The 18,472-nt window shown below is 44.4% G+C and overlaps 2 protein-coding genes across 2 annotated transcripts; both read left to right on the top strand.

Annotated features, from left to right (window-relative positions):
* Positions 1 to 4,972: 4,972 nt before the first annotated feature.
* Positions 4,973 to 14,531, top strand: LOC148322062 (vascular cell adhesion protein 1-like). The gene is made up of 12 exons (XM_088316976.1): positions 4,973 to 5,120; positions 6,342 to 6,468; positions 7,809 to 8,078; positions 8,697 to 9,026; positions 9,180 to 9,413; positions 9,523 to 9,786; positions 10,388 to 10,495; positions 11,563 to 11,820; positions 12,107 to 12,265; positions 12,587 to 12,814; positions 13,216 to 13,458; positions 13,584 to 14,531. The coding sequence occupies exons 1-12, from the start codon at positions 5,067 to 5,069 to the stop codon at positions 13,784 to 13,786; spliced, it is 2,478 nt and encodes an 825-aa protein (XP_088173102.1). The 5' UTR covers positions 4,973 to 5,066; the 3' UTR covers positions 13,787 to 14,531.
* A 460-nt stretch (positions 14,532 to 14,991) lies between these two features.
* On the top strand, positions 14,992 to 18,238 carry LOC148322063 (vascular cell adhesion protein 1-like). The gene is made up of 5 exons (XM_088316977.1): positions 14,992 to 15,325; positions 15,996 to 16,268; positions 16,345 to 16,671; positions 17,216 to 17,467; positions 17,563 to 18,238. Exons 1-5 carry the CDS (start codon positions 15,286 to 15,288, stop codon positions 17,715 to 17,717), a joined length of 1,047 nt encoding a protein of 348 aa, XP_088173103.1. The 5' UTR covers positions 14,992 to 15,285; the 3' UTR covers positions 17,718 to 18,238.
* The last annotated feature ends 234 nt before the right edge of the window (positions 18,239 to 18,472 follow it).

Genomic DNA, 18,472 nt, shown 5'->3' on the forward strand with positions numbered 1-18,472 from the left:
AATACACACTTCTGGAATGTCACATGTTTGTGTTCCGTTTCTCTACCTTGGCTGTTGAGTTATTGAAACAAGAGACTGGAGAGTTTTCTGTTTACGTGATCAAAGGCCGTCCTCGGTAGCGTTTGTGAGATTGCACTTTTTATTGTCAAAATCAATGGACTGTATCTCGTAACCGATCAATCGGTCCCTAACATTACCGACAATCGTGATTAATGATCATCGAGACTGCATATCCCGTTTTGAGGTACAGTCATAGCGCCGCTAGCAATATGAAGCTAGCATTAGCACGTTGCCGCAAAGTGTTGTCTTGAACTTATAGATGGCCCAACAAACGCAAATATTTGTTTGTCTTGGCAGAGGTCAGCCTCGACTTCTTTGTTGCAGTTTGTTAACATTCGACATGAAGCGGGGCAAAAACATTCTGACTTCCCAGTAGGCCCGCTGAGACCAAACGCAAGCGACTGTACCGAATCCAACCGCCCGACCCCCACCCTTCTTTTCCCCACCCCGCAATTTGACCCCGCCAAAGACGCTCCAAGCTGGAAAAAGCTGCGGACCTCTGTGAGAAAGTGCCCATCTGCAGCGAACGCTGGCGACGGCCCAAAGCAAACAAGTTAAAATTAAACCACAGCGCAGACATCCCAAAGTTTCCATGTTTCAAGTTCCTCGCAAACGGAGCATCTTTACTTCACATTTCAAAGAGCGGAGAAATTGCCAGTTTGGTGGTTTGCGTTGCCGCAAACGGACCGAGAATGTGTGAAACTGCTGCGAAGCGAATCGAAGTTTGGAAGACATCAACTTGTCATCCACAGGTGGATGATTTTGTTGTTCCATTTCTTAACAGCCAATATTCAACTCAGAGAATGAAAAAAAAGATTGACACCTTCACACATTTCCTAAATGCTTGAATCCAAAAAAAAATCGACGTGGAAAAGTTGATGAGTTGTTGGCGCCCTCTCCTCTTTCTTGCCACTCAACGCTACGAGGAAAAAGTCACTTCAGGGGCAACCGAAGAAGAAAGAAATGGGCCAATTCTAAAGTTGTCGGAAAAGGCCGCTCGAAAGTGTGACGCGGGTTCAAAGAGTAAAACGCCTGACTCACATTTCCTGTTAAATGTGGCTTACAAAGTTCACGGCAACCTTTGGAGTGCCGCTGCGGAGGCCACGTTTGGCTTCTGTCAAGATTGTCGACAAGCTCGAGACGAACTTCGGATGTAACAAAGACCGCATTCATTTCGGATTCAGCACCATTAAAAAAGTATGACTTTGGACATAGATGGCTTCACGTACAGACTTTGACCTAAAAAGCTCTATTGACCTTGCCGTAGGTCACGACTTCCCTTGTTAGAAGAAAACAAACATTTCTTTTCCATTTTTACCTCATAGAAAAACAAAATTGCGGTTTCCCTCATTTCAGAGGCTTCTTTTTTTGTTTTTTTTTGGACCTTGTTAATTGAGCCGTCCCAGTAGCTCTGCGAGAGCCGCAAAGCGATTGTGTGGTCGCTGTGGTTACCAGCTGTCATCCAGCTGGTACCTGTTTGAAGCCGACCACCACTCTTTGGTCTCCACATTTTGAAATCGTCCAGCAGAGGCCAGGCGTCTGAGTTTGATTCTCTTTGACACCATGCTGCCATCTAGTGGTCACCGGCCATATGCATTAAAATCACAGACATTATATATTATGCATTGCCGAATGGAGACACAAATCGGCTTTACCTTATGGGGACTCCTGCGTTGTTACATATATTGTGTTTCATTTATTAAACATTAATGCAACAGGTGTTCTCCTCACATGTAGTGCAAAAATGTCATACAGATATATTCCGAACCGAATCAAGAGTTAAACTTAAAAATCGGGCCTGACAACAACATAAAATTACAACAACTCTTAATTTTAAAGTGCATTTTTTAAATGATTCTCTAGGTCAACTTCTCAATCTGCTGATTATTTTGTTGGACTTTCTTCAATTGACCAGGCGGTGGCGCCAGAGAGTTTCACATCACAACATGCAGTCCGAGCAAAGCCAGCAGATGAAAACACTCAGCTTCAATCCTCGTGAGCAGATGTCATTGCATTATTTCTCCTTGGAGCGGAGCACCCCCACCCCACGTCCCCCTTCGTCAGCCCAAGTGGAAAACATTCACCATTTATGACTCCCAGAAAGCATGACATCATCCATCGCTCGGCACTTACCCCACCTTAACCCACATTTCTCACACTTAATCAAACACAGACTCAAAAAAAAAAATCAGTCCTTGATGGCTCCCCATCGCTGTTCTCCACCAAAAAAAAAAAATCTTCATTTCCATTGTGCAGAGAGTGCCCCCTAAATATGAACATATGCTACTGATGTCATGCTTCTCTCCACCTTCTATTGGACTACACGGCACGGTTAATCAAAATGTTTGGAAATGTCAATCGGGATCAGCTGCAATTCTGCCTTTACAAGGCAACTAGTGCTCAGATTTGTCGTTTAACATCTATCGGAAAGTTGACTTTTTCATTTCTTGATGACATATAAAAATTAATTAACTGTCTGGATCGCCTGAGCAACCAATTTCTGAAAACGTCCCAGCGAGTGAGCCATTCTGCATTTCAGCCTCACTTTAATGTAACCGCCTCATTTACATAAATCGTCATAATTCAGATGACACATGCATGGCCTTATGGGGACACCTGCGTTATGGGGACACCTGCCTCGCAACAAGTTCCGCAAACAACATCATCCAGAACTGCTGAATCACCCTTCTGGAAGACAGTGGGCCTCCCCCGACACCCAACAAGACAGGAGGGTCCTGATGACAATTAAATTCCAGTCAAATGACCTCTCTCCTGAGTCCCGGGATGAACTCTGGCTCATTTCCACGTCAAGAGAACGCTTGCATGAGAAAAGGAGGCCAGTAGAAAAAAGCAGACCGAAAGTAAGACAGAGGAAAGGGAAGCGCTGAGCCAACAACAATTGAACTAACTTCACACTGGCGCCACAGGAAGTCTTTGCAAATAAGCAGAGTCGCAAGCTCGAGTTTGAAAGCAGAACACGTTTGGATTACTTCAAGTGAAATCCTTCCAATCAGACAGGAAACGAGAGCGAGGGAGTAACGCGGGGGGGGAACTTGTTGAAAGTTGTCGGCTGGATGGAGTCTCCAGGCAGCAGAGCAGGAGGTCATCAGATAACGAGGAGTCCAATCAGGAAGTCCAACTCTCACCTCGGAGTCCACTTCCGGCTCTTTTGTGGGTGTCATTATATTCGGAGGAAATCCCGCATTTCCAGTACGGAGACCGGACAAATATTCTTCTGGGTGAACGAACCAACATCAACAATTCCCAGAAGAGTGGAAGATTTAAAAGCTGCAAAAGTCCGCATCCTCTTTCATTTTTATTTTGTGTGGATGCAACTGCTGCGGTTAGCACCACGGACGTCTCGTCAGGAGCACGTCCACACTCAATAAATAAGTACAGAAATGCATTTCTAGTTTGGTGCTCGTTACTTTATGATTTCATCATTTAAACGACAAATTTTTGGCGTCTTTCCTGTTCAAATACGCGGACAAACACAAAGTGAGGCAGCGAGCAGCCAGCCTCACTTCCGATGACATAAACAGCACCGCCTTTTGGGGAAACTGCTGTACTACAACATTGAAGGTTATCGGCTCCTTGTTAAAGTTTACGTTTTGATTTTCCATCGCCAGGTGTTTTCGTGTGACATATTTCGTTTTTTCAGATAAAATGTGAGGTGAGGCAGACCAGATTCTGCCTCCCTTGGATGGGGCGTTCAAGAACACACGGATTCTTCTTCAATGCGGACACGAAGCGAGCTATTCTTCTGAACGTGTACACATTTAGTCACGTCCACATTGCGACTCTATTGCGGCTGAAATGTACGAAAGGACGTTTTGTGAAATCACACGCGCGTTCCAGTAACGGCCCCTCCCTGTTTTAATGATGGACGGCAACAATGGAATCCTTTTTGGCAGATGTTCTGAAATCACTCGCCGTCTTGCGCTATAGCGGACCCGAAAGTGTCAAGCCCAGAAAGGCTCTGCAAAGAATCACAGGAAATGCGTTCCATTAAACAACCTCAAGATGGATCGTTTGCATGCGGGGAGATTGACAAAAGTATTTTAACGACTCAACGAAACATGTCCAAAGAAATGATTGACCGCTTCCGATGTTATTTACGACGAAGCCAAAGTGATGTCCGAGTGGCGAGGGGGGCGAGCCGGATGTATATATTTAGCTGTTATTTGAGCCGTCCTGCTTTTGAAAAGCTGATGAGTAATGAGAAGCGTGGCCGTGATTTATCTCGCCGTTTGGATCGCATTCGAAGGGAAAAAAACGATTATGTCGCTCTTGCTCAAGAGGCACGCAAGAATGCACGCACACAGAAGGTGCTCCGTTGCTACCATCGCGTTACACTCGGCCTTGTTTCACTCCGTCACAAGTCTTGTGATTTATTTATTTTTTTTAAATATTGGAGAAACGACAAGAAAAAAAGCATCTGGCCACCAAATGCTGACGTCAGGAAAATGTGAATTGAAGGCCACGTTCTCATTACTCATGTTTTGCTTGCGATCATACGACTCTCTTCCTTTGTTTTGCTTTGGCAACCCCTTTGCAAAGAAAACTTTGTTCCTTGACAACAAGATCTCGGTGGTCGGGTATGTGCAGAAGCAGAAAACGAGTCACTTTCTTACCGATTGCTTTTATTGTGACTGTTAGTCACCGAATGTATTTTTTTTTGTGCACATTTTGGGTCTCCGATGAAGAAAAAAATGATTATGATTCCTGGTCAATCTTTATTCTCGCCTTGATATTTTCAAACAGATTTGCCTCAAATTCTGCCCAGCAACAAGAAACCGTTGCTAGGAAACTTTGATGTTAATTTGTTTTTTAATTTTTAATGAATGTCGTCTCAAACAGACAATAATTATTCCTGGCGTATTTAACCTGACGGAAAATTCCGCCTCTTTTTAGTCTCCGGTGCGGACAGCGGAATTGGCACTGAGGACGTTTTCGAAAAGCTTGCGTGAAGACCTTTGCAGTTAAAGGGCACCCGACGCGATGCGATGTGGGAGCGTTTCAGCAACATGATCGGAATTTCAACGGAACGCTTGAACACAGTAAGCAACTTTTTGCCCTCCCCTTGTTGCACATTTGGTTTGAGTTTGAAGAAAAAAATGTCAAAAGTCTTCTTCTGAGAGAGAATATTGCTCCTTTTCGGTGTGATCGTGTGGAATTTGTGATCCAGCTGGTACTGGATCGCCTCATGATTCCCAAAAGTGACTCATCGACACCGTTTCCCCTTGAATATAAACATTTCCTGAGTTTCCTGCGAATTTCTGTGACTTTTCCATTTCTTGAGGTGAACTCGCTTCAGACAGGAAGTAAAGAGGCAAGCGGAAAGTCCGTAGTTGACATTGGCGGCGTCCACAAAGATATGAGAACCCGATCGCTTTACTGGAAGCTCACTTTTTTGGGGGGGTTTCGGTTTGATTTGGAAAGTGCAACTTTATGTTATACTTTCATTTCTTGTTATCACGAGCATCCCGTGGGAAATGCTGATAACAGCCACGTTTGTGTCGCCGTCATCGACTGTGCAGGCAATTTATTTTGTGGCAAACATGAGCGAGCAGCGTAAATGTTTGATTTGCGATGTTTGTCTATTTGTGTGGTTGCTGGGGTGCTTAACACAGGATGGGTGGCGGGACGAAGACGTGCTTTAAAGTCAAGAAGTCAAATAAACACTACCATTAATTTCAATGATGAATCAGGAGGGCGTGATTAAAAAGTTGCATTGCATTTTCTTTTATGCAAAGTTAACTATTAATGTCAAGTCCATCGTTGGAACGATACAACGCGACTTTGAGGCAACCCATTTTGCAGCTGCAGGAGTTCCAAGAACAATTACAAAGCACTAAAAATACCCTTAACACTTGAAGTGGAAATGTGGCTCTACTAGGGAATGTTTTTAAGATATTTATAATTAAGAGATTTAACAGAAAATAAATACGAGTCCCAAACAAACACCAGATAGCCCAAATGTGGTCTCAGCCTTCTGGAAAATCTCCGGATTGCTGAATGAATTGATTAAGAAGTGTGACTGGATACGTTTGACTTCAAAGCGTGTCTCCAAAAATTTGATTTGACATTCAACAAATGCGTGTTTGTGACTTATTTTGAAATCCCAATCTGCACCCCAATGCAGCTGGTGTGTCGGATTTGCCTTGGAACACGGCCTGGAATATCTCGCTCTCTCTCTTTCTCTCTCTCACATATCAAGTGAACACACCTCCTCTTCTTCTCTTTCTGCGCCTTCTCTTGCACTTGACATTTGTGCACAGCAAGAGAGTGAGTGGTCCACAAGTGGAGCTGAGCCGGGGAAAGGAATCACACCAGATTGCCATCAGAAAATGGGACAAAGGACAACTCACGTGCGCCTCTTTGTGGGCTTTCTCCTCTGCGCCACAGGTTGGTACACGTCTTTGCCTTGGAGTCCAGCATACTCTTGACAAATGGCCCAAATATTCTCAAATTGTAAAAATTGTGTGTTATTTCCTCTCTGCAAGTGGAACTCCGAAGAAGACATAGATTCATACGTAATACATGCACACATACCTCAAGGCAAATTGGCAATTAGTTTCAACAATTCAAACAACACAAATTAAATTAATAATGTATTTTAAACAATATTTAAAATTCTTGAAAAAATAAGATAAATATATATATATAAATTAAATAATAAATAATAAAAAACTCAAATAAAAGTGACAATTCCAGTGCAATTTGAAGGTGTACGGTGATCAGTGTGTAAGATGTTGAGAGGTGCATTCCAGAATAGAGAGAATATAATATTCGCATTTCCTTCCCAGGGTGGAATTAAAAGTTTGCACCGCACGAGGGTGGAAAGATTTGCTCAGTATGTCAGTGGAGCAGGTCAGTGCCAACTGAAGCGGCTCCTCTGCCTGAAGATGGCGCCGTGCAGTCGATACTGTGATCATCCAGAAATATTTTTCACCTCATTTTCCGAGCACGTCTTCCTGTTCGGTTTATCGTCCATGCTAACAGTTCGCACGGCTCGTCGGCCTTTTGCAACCCTTCAAGCAGCAGATATTTCAACACAAATGGTGGAACAACTCCACTCAACTTTGTTTATATAACACTTTCACAACAGCTGCAGCAGTCACAAAGCACTTTACATAACTTAAGACAAAACGTTCAGACTTCCACGGCCAGAAACCAACTAAATCTTTTGCTCTATTCCTTCATACGCTTTGTTGTTCACACGTTGACAGATAACATGACAATACTTTACTCACAGGCGTAAATTCTTGATCCTCTACAAATGCGTCCTGCCTGTTTTCCATCTCTCCCAGCTTCAACACACTTGATTCAAACGATCAGATCATCAGCAAGGTCTGCAAAAGCTAGATTACGATGCTGATCGTTTTGAATCAGGTGTGTTGCAGCCGGGAGAGATGCAAAAATCAACAACAACGCCGACCCTCGAGGAACAGGATTGACGACCTCCTGCTGCACAGAATTATACGGCTGATTTATTTGATTATTTTGACCATTTATTTAATTATGTTACTTTCTTCTCATAAAATACAATATTATAGAGTGCAATTTATCTTATTTAAAAAAATGTTTTTGTGGGTAAATCTGTAACAGATTAACGGCATTACCATTCATTTCGATGGGCAACGATGATTTGAGATACAAGTGTGGTCACGGAATGAATTCAACTTGTATCTCAAGGCGCCACAATAACTCGTGGACTGAAAAGATCATCGTCTCACTCCCCGCAGGAGCCTGCTGCCCCATCGAGCTGAGCCCTCCCAGCGTGGCGGTGCGATACGGAGACCCTGTGTCCATCAACTGCAGCACATCCGACCGCTTGTACAAAGGGATGGGCTGGGAGGCGCCGCTGGGTGGCAGGGGCCTGAAACCCGTGCACCATCTGACGTGGAGCGTGGACGCACTCAAGACGTGGTCCATCTCGCCCGCGTGCTTCCTCAGCCCGGTGCCCAAAAGCGGACGAGCGCAGTGTTCCAAGCAGCCTAACGTGGTCGTTTACAGTGAGTTGTTATGCACGAGGGCGGGGAAATTCATCTTTTGTCATTTAAAAAAACATTATTAGAATAATGTGCTGAACATCGCAGCGTATATTCGCAATTCCTACTTTGCATCGTGTTGCTTCTGCAACAAGCGTGTGACAAATGACAAATTTGCCCAACGTGTTCAGTTTGCGTGTACTGTAGAATCAAACACACAACAAAAACAATACGCACTTCAGATTTAGAGTCAGTGCGAATGCTAATTAATGTAAAATCCCAATGATGTGTTAACTCATTCAATCCATAAAACATACATATACCTTTTCAAAAATATAGCCCCGCCTCCCAAAGACGTATTTATACGTCTTAGCCTTTTTTTTCCTTTTTGCGTCATAGCTCGGTGCTTTTATAGCATAAGAACACAAAATCAGTCAAAATCCAGAAAATGCTGGGATTGAGCGGTTTCCTGTACTAAAAATAGCATCGATTAAATGAGTTCATAGAAAATTAGCATTGCGTTCCAGGAGTGCTCATCCGTCATACACAAACATAACAACGCATTGATAGTATAATAATCATTTTTTTTGCCATAATCACTGGAACATAACGATAGCGTTTATTTTCTTCTTCCTCCCTCAGCATTTCCGCAAAATATCTCCATCCAAACCAACAGTTCTGTCGTAAAAGAAGGCGAGTCGATCGGACTGAAATGCGTCATCAACAACATCGCGCCGGTTCAGCACGTCATCGTGCGCTGGTACGAAGACGATACGCTCATCATGGAAAGAGCAACTAGCTTTTCCGTGAAGGGACCCGCTAATTTGGTTTTGGGCCACGACTATCAATATTTCAAGACGTCTTTGGAACCGCAGCAGTTTGTCAAGTTCAAATGTGAGGCACTTTTGGACCTGCCACCTGCGGGGACGCAACTCAGCGTTTTCTCATCTGAGTTCCAACTTCCGGTGGAATGTGAGTATACTGTGTGCGGTGCAAATTGAAACGCAGGATTTTTTAAACAGATTTGTTCCGAAGAAATAAATCTCAAATTGGCTTTTCTTCTTTTTTTTTCGCCATGAAACAGAGGGTGGCGATGCATTAATCATTTTGTTCTTCCTTTTACAGATGATGACATAAACCTGAGGTGTCCAAGTAACTACACTGCATTGGAGTACGCTCCTCACAACCTCTCCTGCTCCGTGGAAGGCGGGTTTAATCCATCTCTGATCACCTGGTACAAAGACGGAGAGGAGGTGGAGTTGCCGGACATGCTGACGAGATACGACGCGGGCCAGTATATCGTCGTTGCCGCCTCGTCTTCAATCGTGGTCAGCGCTACAGTGGAGCTCAATGTTGTATGTGAGTCCATTCTTGGCTTCGGTCGCCATTGAGCAGCATGTCGGCCACTCACCGCATTTAAATCCTGTTTGAGAAAACATAAATACTCACCGCAAGTTATTTGGGTCAGATCCGCCCTCACAGATAGAGGAGCTGGAGGACGTTGAAGTGGAGCTGGGCTCCGAAGTCTATCTAAAATGCGCCACCAGAGCCAACCCGCGACCCGAGTACTCCTGGAACGCGCCCACTTCTCTGAACGTAACTCAGATCAATGAAGACGGCGTTTCCCGTCTGCTGATCCCAAACGTGGCGTCACGCCACTCGGGCATCTACTCGTGCTACGCCAGTAACGAAAGAGGGATTGTCTTTAAAGAAGTCACCGTGAGTTTAAAAGGTGAGGCTCGTGCACACTCCAGAAGTCGAGTCAGGTTTATTTAATTAGGTTGGAATTGGAAAAGAGTGTCGAAGGGCTTCTCGGGACCACAGTTCAGTGACATGCACTCAGTAAGGCAAGGAAAATAAATCTGAAAGAACCCATTTGAGAGTCCATTAAATGAAATAAAGGGCTACAGGTCGGCTCCTGAAGTGGACCTGTCCAGGTCAGTCAATGTAGAATCCTTCTAGCCACAGCCTCACTTCCAGCATCTCAACGCCAAACGGCAGAGGAGGGGGTAGAGAGAGGAGAAGCGGCAGTGAAACAGGCCAAAATCCAAATGTCAGCGATTCGGCCAGGGTAAAATACGTGTTGCAAAAGTGCGGTTTAACCAAAGGCAAGACCATAGAAATATGTCTTGAATTGAGATTTAAGCAATTTGATGATCTACCGCGATTTGAACCCAGATCTCCAAACTGTGTGGTGGACATGAACCACTACCGCACGACGATGCTGCTGCATGCATTATTTTGAAGCCAAAGTTTAGAATCTACATCAAAATGCAACTGTTGACTCTTCTGCGTGTGTGTGACATTGAAATATTCTATTGTGTGTGTGACAGAGTGCGAGCACGGCTGGTTTCGATGTGCAAGCGGCGCCTGCATCTTGTCTCAATTGACGTGCGACGGAGAAGACGATTGCGGTGATGGGAGCGACGAAATCCACTGTGGTGAGTTTATATTTTGTCAGTGTGCACACAATGGCGTCGACATTTGCCCGAATAAATGTTAGGCCGCCCGGTTAATTGCATTTACAGCTAAAAGTTGCATGTTCGTAACTGCTCGCGCATGCGCGTGCACGTCGCAGCAGCCTGCAGACATTCGGAATAAGAAGCAGGGAGGGAGGCTGGAGGCAGGACCGCAGTTTCCTCTCCGGCGGGAGGAGCTGCAACATAAAAAAGCCCAGCATGTAGCTTTAGCATGTAGCATGTAGCATTTAGCATTTAGCATTTAGCTCGCTCGCTCGCTCGCTCAGCTGCTTCGGAGAGAAGCTGACACTCGCACACGGCAGAGAAGACGCAGCCCAGCCGCATTCGCCATGGCTTGCTAAACCGGGAGAGAGACGTTGCGAGTCCGAGGGCGAAAAAAACAAAATAAACTCAACCAAAAGTCAAATGGATGATTTCAAGTGGTTTGGTTTTATTTCAGTCTTGCTGACTTTCGAGGTGTCGCTGTCTAACGGAGCCCAGTCGAGTGAGTAAAAACGGTTTGTGATTTGGGAATGATACAAATGTGACCGTTTTCTAAGAATAATCTTGCTTGTTTGGTGTGAGAGGAAGACCACGCACGTTTACAATTTAAACGCTTCTTTTATCGGGAGAACAAATGGGGACGTTGTTGCAGGCGATGAAGAGTTGGAATTGTCTTCTCGTTCAAAACAACAACACCAAAAACTCATAATATCGCTTCTAAGTGTTACATTTGTTTGTGAATTGAGGAATGTGGCTGGTGAATGTTGGATTCAAGTCCAGCACAAAGACCACAGGAGCAAACTTTCCTAAGGGAGGGTCTTTCCTTCCTTCCTTCCTGACTGCTTGCCTTCCTTTCCTTTCCTGTTGGACCTTTCTTGACAAAACAGCTTTTGTTTAACCGGCTACCAAACGTCAGCACTGCAGCACCGCATGTGTTGCCATCCATCTCATTCCCCAAGCAAAGTTGCAGCACCTGTGCACGTTCCATCATCTTCCATGTTACGTTTGTTTCTGAGCTTTCCGTTGATTTCCGCTCAACTCAACAGGTGAGCACCACGAATGCCCCGTTAAGATACATCCCGAGACCTTGGTGCTCCAATACAAGGGCGAAAGCGAGAATGCCACGTGCGTGTTCACGAGCTCGAGAAAAGCCCGAGCCGTCGCCTGGAATGAGGGGAGCGTCTTCCTCAATGAGACAACTTGGACTCCCGACACCCACACCGACTGGGACTCGACTCCTCTCTGCACTGCCTTCTTCCACGGGCAAATCATTTGCCAGAAGCCTCTGAACTTCACCCTCTACAGTATGTATTTTGACATTACTCTTGAATTGATAATAATCTTCGAGTACTCAGTCACTACCAGCTGAAAAAAAAAAAGAAAAAGATCTTTGACGTCTTAAGCCGTCAATGGCAGTAAATGAGTTAAACGTTATGAAGTAGTCACCGTGTCGTTTTGTGACATGGTGTGTCCCACACTAAACATGCACCAGGCGAAGGAGATTAGACAGAAAATTATAGACGATCATTTGAGAGATAAAGATAAAAACATATTTTGATCATTCTGTCTTTGCTTTCTTTCAATCACCAGAAATGCCAGACAGCGTCGCCGTCCGTGCGGTCAACAAGGCGTACTTTTTGGAGGGCAAGCTGTGCCAGCTGCATTGTGACATCACCAACGTGGCTCCCGCACAAAGCCTCGTTGTGCGCTGGTATCACGGCAATCGAACCATTGAGCCGTCACTCAGAGGTGAGGAGTCTTATTTCTGTCCCTTGCCATGGATGGTGCGCTCCTTTAAATTTTGAATAAAAAAAAAAATCATGCTGTAATATTGTGCTTTCCATTAACATACAGTAAAAATAATTATATAAAATTAAGTCTAAAGAATTTTTTTTTTTTTAACACAGTTTGCTTCAGTTCAATGGAACTTGTGTTGCTCCTTCTGGTGTGTTTATTTTGGCCACTTGGGGGCAGTATAATACAAACAGATACACAACTCATTGATATTATTATTTATTTATTTATTTATTTTTAAGAAGATAAAGTATAGATTCCCAAAATGTCTTCCAGAGCCGCTGCGATTGGTCGACTGCCCGAAAGATTCGAACGCGTCGTGTGAACCGGGCGCCACCAGGACGCCGGTGAACGTGTCGGCCAGCGCCAGCTTCTTCCTCAACCGAACACATCACGAAGCAGCTTTAAGTTGCGAGGCTCTCTTGGAGTTGGGACCGTTGGGACCGTTGGGACCGCGGCTGTCGCCCTCCGTGATGTCACGTGCTATGGCCTTCAGCGTCTATTGTGAGCTCATCTTTTCATATCTACGTTACCGTTTTGTCCTGCAATGTTACTTATTTCTAAAAAAAAAACTAGATTTGATATTTTTGTTGTGTGGAACATAACAAAACTTAATAAGTACGTAATAAAATGTAATAAGTAGTTTAATTTTTTTACATCAAGTGTCACCTAAAAAAACTGCATTGCTCACCAGGTGCCACCAAAATGAAAAATACTGCAGGGTAGTGGGCCGAAGTGTTCAAAAACAATTCAGGTGTTTTATTCCTAAAAAGTATTAATTTATCCAAAAGCAATGAAAAATTATGCGCAGTTTGAATATTAACACAACACTTAGATATATTGTCGGATTTTATTCATGTACATAAATATTTTTTTTTCATTACACCTACGCTTGTCTCGAACAGACAAGCCAGTCATCAACACCACCAAGCTCCCGAGAGTCGTCCCGCTGTTCCGAGGTTACCCCGAGGAGCTTGTGTGCGAAGCCGACGGTCAGCCGCCTCCCGCCATCTACTGGTCAAACAGCGCCGAAAAGCCCTCTTGGACGTCGAGAGACAACATCACCGTCATGGAGGCGGGCCGCTACGTCTGCATGGCCGTCAATCACGTGGCTTCGGTCTTCCACGAGGTTGAAGTGATCCCAAAAGGTAGCACAAAAACTCCCCAATGTCAATTTATCTGTTTAAGAATTGTAACTTTCTTAAACGTTAATAAAAAAAAAAAAAGAAATGTGACAATGAATGTTTGCCGTGTTCCGTCGTTGCCGCTGCAGAGGACTACCTGCCCCTCATCGCCGGTTTCGTGGCTGCCACGGTGGTGGTCATCTCGGCCATTTTCCTCTTCATCTACTCCATCTACTACAAGAACACCAAGATGCGGCGCTACAGCCTGAAGAACCCCAAACTCGGCGCCCCCAACGCCAATGTGGCCCACAACGGCTGGGACTTGCAGTTCCCGATGACCAAGCTGTCGTGACCGGACCGCGTCACCCCACCCCGAGGACGAGCCGTCTGGTGGCTGACTCACAGTGACGGCTTCTTCCAGATTTGACTCTTTATCAGCTCCTTTTCAAGACTCCGGCTTGCGCTGTACGCGTCAATATTTACTACTCTGGTTCACTGGAACGAGGGAGGGGGGAGAAAAGGAGAGCACATAAGCTGGCTTTTGAATGTTTAATAAGCACAAAAAAGGGAATTTAATATAATTATGAAACTGAATAGATGGATGTTTGCTTTCCTGCCCCTGACTTTGGCGTGGTGCGGTTTGTGTGGCTTTGTTTCACTAAGTGACACACGCGAGCGACTTTAAGGAAGCGTGCGGTGGCCCAGATGCCTTTGCCGTCGGAGCGGATCAACTGCACTACTTTTCTCGACTAATCGGTTGTGCTTGATTTGTGAAACACGACGTGACGCGTGTCAATCACTGAGCCTTTTGTTTTTTCACGGTGCTTTGCGTTAGCCACTGTGCACTCGTGCTTCTGCAACCTCTCTTTGCTTTGAGCCCGGTCAAGTTTGGGAATTTTAAGCTCAGATGCTTTTCTACGAACGACTGCCCTTTAACGCTATATTGAAAATGTGATGTATCGTTAAAATGTTTTTGAAGAGCGAACAGACATTGCATTGTGAATGTGAATGCAGTGTTCACATATTTGTGAATCTTGCTGTACATATTTATAACTGAGAGGATTTTTATTATTATTATTAAATATGTGCCTTTTTAAGCAAGTTGCTTTCTTATGTGCAGATTCAGAAGTCACTAAAATCACAACGTGTTTTACACTACTTTGTCATGATCAAGATTCATAAATTTTGTATGTTGAGGTCCAAAGAGGACATTAAAAATCATACACAGTCGCAATCCATGTTTTTTGGATTGCCGGATTGGCTGTCACCATGCTGCTTTCAATGTCGTCGGGAAGAATGTGGCACAATGCAATTGGTGAGCTATTTCCCTTTGTTATTGTCACAAACTAGTTATGTGTGTAGTATTACAACTATTATGTATCTTAATGTTAAATTAAAGATTAGTTTCGTATGTCTCTGGGTACAAAAGATGATTTAAATGCGTCTGGCTATTAATCCATGTTTTTTATTTATCGTTATTTGGATAGCGGCAATCCGCATTGTCTTTAAATCGTTACCGTGCTGCTTTCGCTAACTTTGGGAAGAATGAGACACAATCGGTGAGCTCGTTTCCTGTATTTCATTGTCACGACATGTTGACACACTGAAGCCCTTGGCTGGATTTTTCAATCTGTTGAAACATTGCTGTGCGCAATTTTTAACAATGACTCACTGGGAATTGACGTGGTTGGAGCCGCCGTTGCCGATTACTACTCACACATTTCATTCCAAATCAACGCCGGGAACACTTGAACGCAACGGGTCTCCTTTCGGTTTCGGTGTTTTCTAGTGAGAAAGCACCTTTTGTTTTTTGGTTAATTTGTCTTAACTGCCTATTTTATCGCCTTCACGATGATATTCATCCTATTCGGCTGCTTAATAGCATATGCGGGTAAGATTTCTTTCCCCCTGTCATCTATTTATTCGCTAGTTAGCGTTGGCCGAGACGCATCGTAAACGCTTGTATGTTTTCTAAAGTTTTTTTCTGCGCCAGTTTTTGTTAGTGTGCTTACGAGTGTTAAGAGCAACATTTTGTCATCCGTTGAATACTTTATATTCGTTAAAACTGCGGCACCGGTCACCAGCCGTGTATAGTTTAAAGTACACACCCACTTTAGAAAAAATCTGTTTTCCAAACTTTTTTTTTTCAGCCACCGCACATGTCGTGTTTAACGTTAGAACATTGTCACGGTACAACATGCAACAAAAGTATCCTAAAAAGTATACACAGTACACTGAAATAACAATTTCGACTCGATTTACTCTTTTACTTTCTTTAAGCGTGTGACTGCAATATATGCTTGCGAAGTCGTCCTTTAAGTCTTGCGCAATCTCAAGAGTTTTATCATCTCAAAGCATGACTGTACTAAAGTAAAATACACATGCCAGAAAAATCTACTTAAGTAGTAAAGTAACAAAGTATTTTTAAGTTTTATTTCATACCACTGCCGGGAAGATATGCTGAAGAGGAGAGAAAAAGTAAATTTTTCATTTGTACAATGCATTTACCAATCACACTTGATCGCATTTTTGTGTGTGTGTGTGTGTGTGTGTCCTTCCAGCAAAGCCTGTGAGCAGCTCCTGTCCACTGGAATTGACCCCTGCCAATGTGTTGGTACCTTTCGGTGGCAACTTCTCAGCAGTATGTAAATCCTCATCCAATCAATCGAAGGGAATGGGCTGGGAGTCCCCGTTCGGAGGCACCGGGCTGGTGAAGGGCGTCTCCAAACTCACCTTGCAAATTAATTCGTTGCAACGTTGGCGTGTGCATCCCACCTGCTTTGTCAATCTCAATGGTTCTCAGTGCATGAAGGAATTACCCGTCACCGTTTACAGTACGTATCCTTTTGGGCGGCTTGGTTAAACGTCAACGTTGAACTGCGTGCCTCACTTTGTCACTTCTCCTTGCAGAAATGCCGGACAATGTGTCCATATCGTTGGAGAATCACAGTGGCCCCTTTGAGGAGTGGCAAATCTTTGTCATGCTGTGTGAAGTCAACCAGATTGCGCCAATACGTCATGTCTCTTTGGAATTGTTCAATGGCAATGAAAGATTGGACAATGTGTGGTTCGACGATGTTGGCATCGACGACCCAGTTTCCAAATTGTTCCGCGTCGCACTGTTAGCCAAGAGAGAGTATAACGGAGCGCAGTTCCACTGTGAGGCAAGGATCGACTTTGGGCCATTGGGGCGCCTTCCAGTGACATCTTCGGAGCCGTTGGAGCTGATTGTATACTGTAAGTCGACACCAAATGAGGAAGGATAGCAATTAGTAAAGGACAGGACACGAAAAGTGTGGCATGCAGTGCTACTTTCTGTGAGAAAGTGACAGGAGCTAAAATAGGATTCTACGGGACAGAGGTAGATAGGACAGGAGTAGTGATTCAGGACCGGACGGGAAAGACAGGAGAGAAGTGCGCAGGAATGTAAGATGTGGATAGGACAAGAGCTAGGCCGTGTTATACCCTGTAAGGACAGGACAGGACACGAGAACATCGGATGAGAAAAGTAGCAAATAGAACAGGACTTGACAGGACAGGAGTCTTTTGGACTCGACAAGAAGGGGTCGGAGCAATGAGCTAGGCTGTGCTACACCCTGTAAAGACAGGACAGAAGAAAATTGGATGCAAAACATTACAAACTGGACAGGACAGTGAGCTAAGCAGTTCTACACCCTGTAATGATAGGACAGGACATGACGTGACAGGAGCCCATCAGGGCTGTCCTGTGTGCTGGGAATGGATATCCACTTTCTCTCTGAATGTAATCTTGTATCAACAGATGAGCCGACCCTCAGCCAACCAAAGAGCGAGACTCTGACGCTTCTCAGCGGCAGCCAAATGAGTTTAAATTGCAGCGCCTCAGGAAACCCAGCGCCACAATTCAGCTGGAAGACTCCTTACACGTCCCAAACGCTGACTAGAACGCAAGCCGTCTTCAACTCCACGTTCAAACATCCAGGCGCCTACGAGTGCACCGCCGCCAACTCTCAGGGAGCCGTCACCAAGCGCTTCATGGTCAGCCACGCTCCAAGTAAGCTCTTCTGCATCTTCACGAATTTGGAGGGGATGGCGGGGGTAGTTTTAATTTCTTGACGAGACGATAACGCAAACTCCCGTTTCCCGCAGGGCCTCGAACGACCTTGGCGGCGGTGCTCGGAGTGTTTTTGACCTTGGCAGTCGTGCTCGGCATCCTGGGACTTATTTTTGTCATTGCCAACGGAACTTTTTCTTGCGACAAGCGCGGTTATACTCCCGGAGACACCACGTCAGGACCTGTTTGAGCCGTTTTTTTCACTGCAATTTTACGATGCAAGTGTGGCTCTGCATGTGCTGATGTTGCATTTTTTGTTTGATTGAATTTTTGCTATTTACAGATGGGATGTGTGTGTGTGTGTGTGTGCTTGTGTTGATATACTGTACGTGTGTGGACTGAGCAGCCTGCATAGAAATGCCCGTTTTGGATGAATTTGCCTTCGAGACCAAGTCCGGTCAAAGTCCATTTTTCACTACTTCACGGCAAATTCTGTGTTTCAGACTACACGTCCACATTTTAAGATACGCCGTGGTTGCGGGTTGTGCTCCGTAATTGCATTTTTGTGCCTTTTTATTTAATCATCTGTGAAGCTGTTTGAATAAGTGCATAATTTTCAATCTGTTCTCGTCCACTTCTGTGAAGCTGGATTCGGTTTTGTTCTGTAAACTGACCTGTGAGTTTGCTTCTTCCAAATGTTTCCTCAAGACAATCATCCACGTTGTTGTACTTGACAATGTAAACATTAAAACGGCATGGTTAGTGCCTATGATGTCCAAAAAAAATGTTCTTGCATTTGTTCACGTTTGGATGAAATGAATGTTGAAAACTAAATTGGACCAAAAGTTGAATTTTCAGGAGCTCATCGTATTAAATCCCTGCAATACCTAGAAATTCCTCTAGGTGGTGTGATTGCTCTGGAAATCTCTGTCACGTCTTCAGAAGGTGAGTCGAGTCGTTCTACTGGATTTTACTTTTATTTCTCAGTGGTCAACTTTTTTTTTA

Source organism: Idiotropiscis lumnitzeri, chromosome 15 (assembly GCF_059441095.1).
Source record: "Idiotropiscis lumnitzeri isolate Australia: NSW breed Sydney's pygmy pipehorse chromosome 15, RoL_Ilum_1.0, whole genome shotgun sequence".
In the NCBI taxonomy this organism is placed as follows: Eukaryota; Metazoa; Chordata; class Actinopteri; order Syngnathiformes; family Syngnathidae; genus Idiotropiscis; species Idiotropiscis lumnitzeri.

Excerpts from the sequence above, each read along its gene's own strand:
- LOC148322062 (XM_088316976.1), top strand. The coding sequence starts at position 5,067 with ATGTGGGAGCGTTTCAGCAACATGATCGGAATTTCAACGGAACGCTTG. Across the intron at positions 6,469-7,808 it reads CTTTCTCCTCTGCGCCACAG|GAGCCTGCTGCCCCATCGAG; the intron begins GTTGGTACACGT and ends CACTCCCCGCAG. Across the intron at positions 11,821-12,106 it reads TCTGAACTTCACCCTCTACA|AAATGCCAGACAGCGTCGCC; the intron begins GTATGTATTTTG and ends TTCAATCACCAG.
- LOC148322063 (XM_088316977.1), top strand. The coding sequence starts at position 15,286 with ATGATATTCATCCTATTCGGCTGCTTAATAGCATATGCGG. Across the intron at positions 16,672-17,215 it reads GTTGGAGCTGATTGTATACT|ATGAGCCGACCCTCAGCCAA; the intron begins GTAAGTCGACAC and ends TTGTATCAACAG. Across the intron at positions 17,468-17,562 it reads CATGGTCAGCCACGCTCCAA|GGCCTCGAACGACCTTGGCG; the intron begins GTAAGCTCTTCT and ends CGTTTCCCGCAG.